The sequence below is a fragment of the Magnolia sinica genome, chromosome 15, assembly GCF_029962835.1.
Source record: "Magnolia sinica isolate HGM2019 chromosome 15, MsV1, whole genome shotgun sequence".
NCBI classification, from domain to species: domain Eukaryota; kingdom Viridiplantae; phylum Streptophyta; class Magnoliopsida; order Magnoliales; family Magnoliaceae; genus Magnolia; species Magnolia sinica.
The window spans coordinates 51,509,662-51,518,889 of NC_080587.1; the positions used below are offsets into that span (position 1 = coordinate 51,509,662).

Genomic DNA, 9,228 nt, shown 5'->3' on the forward strand with positions numbered 1-9,228 from the left:
ATGTCAATTCTAGATTTGATGGTCACACGTCTTATGGTGGCTAAATGAGGCCCATCAGATGAATGGTTCGGATCACCAATCCATGTACCGACATTTAGGTCAGATGAGTTCCAACAATATAAAATTATAATTAGAAAGCTATGTACCTGACCAAACCTGTGGATTAGAACGGTTTCAAACTGACCAAACATGCGGAAAAATCAAATCAATTGCTTTTTCTAGTATTTTATTAAGGGGACCTAATCTGTACATAATATTAAAGAATCCCACTCCCATCACACATCTTGACTTTCTCTCATTCAGTTCCCCACTCTAAAAGTTATTCCTAAATGTTGCTCGCCACCTCTGCATCCGTCCAGCTGTGCGGTGCAAGTCACAGCCGTATGTCATGTGGACCCCACCTCGTAGACAACCTGGGACATTTCAGTCTACTCATTGGACTTCTAGCCATCTTCCAAAACCGGTTGTTTGTCAATGAGTTCTGTAGCCTGACTTCTGCACCAGGCCAAACGAATGCATGGGTCCCATGTCCTCACACGCCAGACAGGTGGTTGCACGTGTAGCAGTTGCCTGTGGGTTTAGTAAAGCTCTACCAAACAAATACAATCAATGTTATATGACACATACAAAAGAATGAACAAAATTTCAACGAGGCTTATCCCCAGCCTAGTCAAACCCAACCTAGCCATGCATGGGTCGCTTCTCGTGGGAACGGTGTCTCGGGCTTCTTGTGAGTGTAGACGTGGTGGCGGTGTTTGTTTTCGAGGCGGCAGTGTTTGTATTCGAGGTAGATGCTGAGGCGGAAGTGGAAGCAGGATGGGATGATGATACAGCTGGGGATGATGACTCGCCAGAGGAGCGGCCATGGGGCCTGTTAGGCTGCCTATATCTCGTTCCGGTGTAGCCAGGCCTGGACGGCTCATCGAGGGTGCCAGGCTTCTTCGACAACATCACCACCACCCGTTGCATGGTGGGCCGTTGGTTTGGATCGACCTGAGTGCAGAGAAGCCCAATTTGTATGCATGATGCAACTTGTTCAGTTGCTGCCGTGGAGGCTAAAGCTGGGTCCATGATCTCTAAACTCCGGCCTTTCTTGTAGAGATTCCATACCTACAACAACACCAATGTAGAGTTCGGTCAGCCAACAGAAAGGATTGCACCATTACCCAGCTGAGCATTTAGACATGAATTCAGGCACACAAGTTAGCCTTTCTGAAGATAAATCCAGATCATTTACCCATAACCACTCCCAGTATAGGCCGCGAGCGGTCCCAATCATTTGACCAAGAGCCATTTGCATCATTTGACCAATAGCCATTTGCTCATTACGTACAATGGCTCTCTTTTTCTTTTCCTACCTGTTCATTCGCAGCCAGCCAACGAGCAGTTAGGACTTTGATAGTTTGACCGGTGCATTTTTCAAAGTGAAGGTGGCTCAATTACAGGGGTGCAAAATGAGTCAGGTCAACTCAATGGGTCATTGGACCCGACCCAGAACCTACCCAACAATAAGTGGAACTGGGTCGAAAGTTCAGACCCATTGAATGGGTATGAGTCCAAATGGCCTACATGTTGGGCGTGAGTGAGGCTGTCAAATGTCGCTGTGCTCATGTGGTACATGTGGGCCCAACTAGCCTCTACTTTGTAAATATTTGGTTTGGGGTCTCACCCATTTGAGCAGGCACTGCCCATCAGGCTCACTGCAGAAGGTCGAGTTCTTCTTGCCACAGATTATCTCCAGAACCAAAACCCCATAGCTAAAGACATCAGCTTTCACTGACAGTGAACCATGCATGACATACTCAGGGGCCATGTATCCACTGCATGAAAAAAAAAATAATAATAATAATTTAAAAAATAAAAAACAGGAAACAATCATCTAGCAGAAAATTTGAAAATGAGTTCATATCCCATGCATTTTGAACAAAGTTTCAAAGACCACGTAGCCTTGACATATAATACAAAGAGATGACATTTTCAGACACCGCCCCTAGAAGAAAAACACCAGCCTTATTTTTCTGGTAGACGGCGAAATTCAAACAACCAGGTAAATGATCAAAGGGGAATGATTATTACAAACCTCTGTTAGAAATTCGGTCAAAGAAACGTCGCAGTTGGGCCCACCCACAGGACACAGCAGGCCAGATCAACGCCCAACAATCATCACCAATTTGATAATCCTGACTATAGAATTGTGGCCCCGCAATTTGGGACTCAAAATAAAAAGAGAGACAGACCATCATCAACAGGAAAAAAGCAACTAGCTAGATTTTATGGTCGGGATCATCTGATGAAATGTTTTCAGGCTACAGACCTTCCAGGATGGGCCCACAGCATGATTGGTCAGGATCATGTTGACCTCAATTGGGTCGACCCAGTGATCAAAGTCTGACAGAAGTTCCTCACAATAGGGTTACATAGTCAAATATGGATTTAAATGGGTTTGTTGTATCCTTTTTTTTTTTTTATCATAATTCGAAAATTCAATTGGAATAAACACGTGTTATAAAAAGGGAATGATATAGCATGCTAAAGATATTCAAGGATACTTGAAGTGTTTTTTACGAAATCGCAGTTGATAGAATGATAAGATATGAAGCAGTTGAAAGGTATTCAAAACTAAACCAAGTGGCTGAGAGCCATCCAAGAGGTATGGGTAAAAGGTGTCCAAAAGCAGCCTAAGTGGCCAAGAGGTGTTCATGAGCAGATCGAGCGGCCAAGAGAAGCTAGGAAACATATTGCGATCAACAAGCTCGGTTGAGCGGTTGAAACGGAAAGATGCAGAAAGCGATCGAGTGGAGCGCGAGCAAGCGACTAACAAAAGAGATGTGGCCGATGTGTGGTCAAATGGTGAGTAATGATCGAGAGAAATGGAACTTGGCCGAGAGGAAGAGGAATCATCATAAAGAGAAATGTACTAAAAGAATAATCTAGAGAAGAGAAGATTCTAGAAAGGCTTTTGGACTATTGTAATTGCTGTAATAATGGAGGAAGGATTTGGAAGAACAAGCTTCAACATAACTCTACAAATAGTAGAGGAATCCAACAGAGAAAACCCCAACCAATACATCTTGAAAAACAATTAATCAACAACAATCAATTAAATCTATCAATTTATCTTTTATCTTAGTTTTTCTTAGGAGTATCGGTAATTCTTAGCTATAATCTTTAATTCTAATCCAAGTCTATGCTCATATACTGGATTCGTTCTTAATCCAATATCAAACAGTTCTTTCAAGAGACACATTCTTGCAGTTGCTCCTAACGATTGATTGAGAGTTTTTTTCTTTTGTTTCATTTGCACTGATATTTTGAAAGTCATTTCTTGTTGAAGGCACAAAGTAACCATCTTCGGAGGAAGAACTCTACCCTCCAATTATCGCCCGATCATTATAAACTTCTGTAAGTGGCTGAGTAAGCAACCGATCTTCTCATAATTTGGTCATATACGTTCATATTGGATGTATCTGCTTATTTTGGTGCTTGGGGTCAAAGTTGATTAGCTTAGGGTCAAAGTTGATCAGTTTGGATCTAGCTGTTGTATCAATTATGGCACGTCGACACAATAGAAAATAGACTAAGTGACCAACAAGGTTATCTAGCTTATCCAAGGATGAGTATTTGATGTAGGACGTGGCATAAAGACATTCCTAGCATGGTTGGACCAAAAGAAGGTGAACCGTAAATTGGCCATAACTTTTGATCCGGGTATCGTTACGAGGTGCACAACCTATCAATCTTTATTGAAACGGGCCATCCGAGGTGAACCAACCCACAAAGTGGGTCGCATCTGTATGTTTTTCCAGAAAACGTGTGCTTTTAGCTCAAAAAAGAAATTTTAAGGGAAAATTACTATTTTTAGTCATTCCGATTTTTTTAATATTTTCTTATTTTTAAAGTTTTAAATTTTCTTTTTCTTTTTTAGAAATAACTTTTAAACGTGCTAGGACTCTTCTAGCAAAAGTTTATTTGAATTTTTTATTTTTAAAAAATTAGGCTTTAGAAGAGTTTTCCTAGAATTAGGATTTTTATTAGAATTCGAATTTTGCTATTTTTGATAATTACGAATTTTGATTTAGTTTTTTTTTTTTTCTTTATTAATAGTGCAATGAGGACACATATAAAAGAGACAATTATCTATCAATCAAATTTCAAATTTCTAAAATTTATTTCTATTTTCTTATTTTCGTTTGTGGATTCGAGGTATCTATGAGGAGTTCAAAAGAGCTTCGTGGATTCAGAGTAGTTATCCCCTTAAGGAAGACGGTGATCAACCTCATCACGTCCTTCACTGTGTCAGTATTTCTCTCACAGTATTTCTGTCAAAATCCTAAGGTACATGGATGGTTTTCCCCTTTAGCAAGATCAGACATGGGAATTAAACCATGTTCCCTCTAAAATGAACCAACACCCATTTTAAGTGGGACACAAGGCAAGGGACCCAACATGGTGGGTGGAACCTGCCTTGACCATATCTACCAATGTTTTAAAACCTGGACCCGACTGGCCAGCCCAATTGGTTTGGATTGGAATTAGTGGCGTTATAACACCATATTACTTTAAGATATGTTTTTCTTAGCCCATCTGTTGAACCGTTTGACCTGGACAGTCGAGAATGAAACCATCATACTTTTATTTTCTCAATCTTTAACTAATTTTGAATCATGATGATGCTATCAAACAGGTCTGGACCAGACCCATCTGAGCTTTGAACCATTGATATCTACTTCCGCATACAGATCGACAAAGACAGATAATCAATCAATATAAATTACTAAGATCTTACTTGGTCCCAGCCACTCGTGTGTGGACGTGCGTCTCCTCTTCGGAAAATAGCCGGGCCATACCAAAGTCAGCAATCTTGGGGGTCCACTTGTCATCGAGGAGGATGTTGCTGGCCTTGATGTCCCGGTGGATGATGCAGCTATGAGAATCCTCATGCAAGTATAAGAGCCCACGTGCCACACCGACTATCACATCATAACGCCTCTTCCAATCCAATTCCCCACGCCTTGCAGCATCTGCGTGCCATCAAGGCATTTTATCAAAGGGCCCACTTAAGCCAAATTGTTATGGAATGCACTGAACATAAACCACATTTAGCATGCTTGTCAAAATGAAAAAGGCAAAAAGAAGAAACCAAGAAGTTTCGTGGCGGTAGACTTTTCTTCATCGATGTAACATTTCTCATAAAAAATGCCTAGGATTATTGGGAAGGGTCAGACCACCTAATCTTTAAGAAGTGTATGTAGTCAAGGTCAAGACATCAGATGTCCCACCTAATGACGGAAGCGCGACCATTTTCAGCCATCTTACCACACCCGAATTACCACAATAACCTCATTCTACATGGGGGCTCACCCTCCTTGATGGGGTCCACCGCAGAGTAGGAATGACCCATTGTGTAAGCGTAAGAGAAGGTTTGCCTTTGTCAAACGCTTGATGTCGATCCATTCATGACGGGACCAACATGGCCGTATTATGATCTGGTCCATCCATTCAGCTCCACTTAACCTGATTTCTCTACTGAAACTTTTTTATACCGACCAGCTCTAGTTGCAATCGTCCATCTGCACATGACCTCCCATCATGTCACGACGGTACACATAACTTAGGATCTCGGCCGTCCATTGGTCATACTCAATAGGGATCTCGACTATCACGCCTAGCCTATTAAAACTTTTGTTAGGCCCAGCGCAAGTCAGAGCGATTGCCAACCCAACCCATAACCAATGCAAGTTTGCTCATCTGGTGGAGCACAGATGTACATTGAATTTGAATAGTCCGTGTCCTTTTCTACCATCTCTTTTTCTTGCGTGCATTCCCATTGATCTTCAGGACGAAGCACATTCACAATGAGAACAGCTCGATGAGTGGCCCCGAATCCTGTCAACGCTCCACGTGCAAGCATACGGCATTTTCAAATGGACTTTTGCAGGAAGGCATCCATTCATCATGACAAGTTACAGGTGTGAAGGTAGGTGAGTGAATCAGCTGGTGCCTTGGAAACCACCAGTATATAAAGATCCTACCTATTTTCAGGCGATAGACCATTTTCCATCCCCGTGATAAACACAAACCTCGTATATAGGGGAAACGGTTTGGCTACTCCCCATGACACCGGCCCGGTGGCTGGTGGTCGGTGCTCTGTGGGCCCCACCATGATGTATGTGTTTCATCCATTCTGTTCATCCATTTTTACAGATCATTTTAGTGCTTGATCCCAAAAATGAGAGAGATATAAATCTCAGGTGGACCACACCACAGGAAATCAATAGTGATTGGATATCCACCATTAAAATTCTCCTAAGGCCCACTGTACTGTTTATTTGACATCCAATCTGTTGATTAGGTCATACAGACCCAGATGAAGGGAAAAAACAAAGATCAGCTTGATCCAAAACTTTTATGGCCCCTGAAAAGTTTTTAATGGTCAACGTTCAATCAACACTGTTTCCTGTAATGTGGTCCACTTGAGATTGGGATATACCTCATTTTTGGGCTCATACCATAAAATTATGTAGAAAAATAGATGGACGGCATGGATGAAACACATATATCATGGTGGGCCCCACAGAGCACCAACTACCAGCCATTGGCTGGTGGCAGGGGGAGTAGCCAATCCGTTTCCATGGATATGATGGTCTGACAAAAGTTTAGGTAAGGCTCCACCCACAAATCAACTCGACTAAGCCCGACTCTGTCTTTATCTAGCAACTCGCCCACCATGGGAATCACAGCGGCCAATCCAGGCTATCCAAATTGGGTAATTCTAAGCATCCGTTTTATGGCCATCGGCTTGTCAGTGGTCCTAATGCAATGGTCAAGATCACCTGATGAGTGTACCTTGGTTATGATGCATCCCTAATGGGGCCCATCACTCTAGCCCATTCGTGTTGGCGACTGCAACTCGGATTCAGTGCAACCTCATCCTGTTCGATCCCACCCAACTCGAGCGAATCAGACCGATTCAGCCCCTATTCAGGTGAGTTTCGACTCGACTGATCCAAATCACCGAGTTTTTAACAAGCTAGAGCTGGACCTTCGTGATCGTCTCTGATATGCATATGAGCCAGCAAAAGCTCCGAGTCACTACCGCCGAATGGCTGGGCCTAACCTTGCACTCGTGTGAAACTTTAATCGCGTGCTGTGCGATTCAGCTCTTCCATCTCTTATCGTGCTCATGGCCGCATACTTGATGAGAGGCCGAGATCAAGTACTGTGTGCCACGTTGCACAAATCCACCAATGCACCGACTTAATGAATTGCCAGAGGTACCACACGTGTGCAACCCGGGCACTCGTCTTCCCAGAAAAATTCACAATTTATTTTATATTTTCAAAAAAAAAAAAAAAAAATGGTGGGAGAGAATTGCTTACTGAAAAGTAGCTTGTCAAGGCTCTCGTTAGCAACATATTCGTAGACGAGAAGCTTCTCATCGCCATGTGCGCAGTATCCAAGCAGGTTCACCACGTTCCGGTGCTGCATACGTGCGAGGAGCCTCGCCTCGTTCGTGAATTCTTTCTTCCCTTGGTTCGAGCTATGCGACAGCTTCTTCACCGCAATCTCTGTCCCGTCCACCAATTTCCCCTTTTTCAATAAATGAATAAATGTAAACAAAACATTTTCACAACCCTAGAAAAATTGATATCTACACCCTACTTTTTTAATAGAAGCACCCCTTTTCTACTTTTGGTGCTACTCTAATACCCAAAACTCCGGGATCCAAAGGCGATTTCCGCATACCGTGTGCAAGATCCGAGCTGATGCACACCGTCATCATGCCGTGGTACAAAAATCAGTCCTGATGCCAGGTTCATGGCATGTTAACGGTGGGGCCCAGCTGATGGATGGCTGGGATCTATGGAAAGAGAAGAAGAGAAGAAAGGATTAATACCTTGAAGACGGGTCCGAAACCGCCCTGGCCGAGCTTGTTCTTTGGGTGGAAATCTTGGGTAGCGGAGACGAGGGTTTCGAAGGAGAAATGCTTCTGCTCCTGAGCAGCGATCGACTTCACATCCACCTCTCTCTGCTGCGAGTCTGATACAACCCTTGTGAGTAGATTTTAAAAATAAAAAATAAAAACAGACAGAAAGAGATGATGGGCTTTCTCCGTCATTCTCGATTTTACCTCTGTCGGAGAGGAATTTGAATGGCTTCATGAGGCTATTCAGAAATTTTCTGGGTTTCGTCATCAGGAAAGAGAGAAATCGTATGGGTGTCTGAGACTATACCATGAATTGAAGAGAAGGTGATGATGGTTCTCTCGCTTGCACGAGCCACGCGTGCGGACAGTCGTACGATTATGTGCGTGGACCGTCTCCGTGTTGAACAGCGACGCGGTGAGCGTATTCTTTTATCTATTTTTAATTATTATTAGTTTCTACTTTTCTTTTCTTAATTTCTTTTTTTTAAAAACATCCGAGTGGGGAAAGAAACCTCGGATAGGGATTGGCGGTGAATGATTCAGATATCTGACAGTTGGAAAGAGTAGGTCACAAGACCAACCGGTTTAACCATAAGTATCCGTCCAACCAATTATAACTCCCAACCTTTCATGTCCCTACAACATCCAAACCGTCCAACGGTTTGTACACATTATCTTATGTTAAAAATCATCGAATTTACTCTGCGAATATATTATAATTTTTTTATTTTATTTTTCAACGGTTAGAATTTATTTTCTATTTTATGGCCCACAGTATTAGTGGATCTGATTATTTTTTGAAGAAAATGATCTTCATGGTATGACCTACCTATTGAAAGTATTGGATGCCACACTAACATGATGGTATGAAAGTTACATTCTTGGTGAACAGTAAACTAGGTTCAATCAGTTGAACTTGGGAATCATTTACGGGCCGAAGTTCCCTGGTAACCTAGGTGGTGCCACGTTGTGTTTCTAATAAATCCAGTCTATCCATCCGTTTGTTGAACTCATTTTAAAAGAACCCAATCCGATACTCATGTGGGCTAAAAAAGTTAGGATTGAACGTGCACAGCTGAAATATTCGTAAGGCCATGGACGTTTTGAATCAGGCTAATATTTGTCTTTTCAGTTCAGGTAAGTAACATTACGAACGGTATGGATGTAATGTAAACATCACTTTCGACCTACGTAAGTTTCCACGGTAAGAATTTTCCTACCCAGCTTTTCTTTTAGTGCAGCCTACCGGTTTCTGTTCATTTTTATTCTAATATCTTAAAATGAGCTCATAAAACAGATGT

The 9,228-nt window shown here is 42.3% G+C and overlaps 1 protein-coding gene across 1 annotated transcript; it reads right to left on the reverse strand.

Annotated features, from left to right (window-relative positions):
- Positions 1-209: 209 nt before the first annotated feature.
- On the reverse strand, positions 210-8,335 carry LOC131227346 (cysteine-rich receptor-like protein kinase 43). The gene is made up of 6 exons (XM_058223129.1): positions 8,132-8,335; positions 7,898-8,040; positions 7,380-7,590; positions 4,787-5,021; positions 1,670-1,820; positions 210-1,110 (listed from the first exon to the last, which is right to left on the reverse strand). The coding sequence occupies exons 1-6, from the start codon at positions 8,193-8,195 to the stop codon at positions 682-684; spliced, it is 1,233 nt and encodes a 410-aa protein (XP_058079112.1). The 5' UTR covers positions 8,196-8,335; the 3' UTR covers positions 210-681.
- Positions 8,336-9,228: the final 893 nt, after the last annotated feature.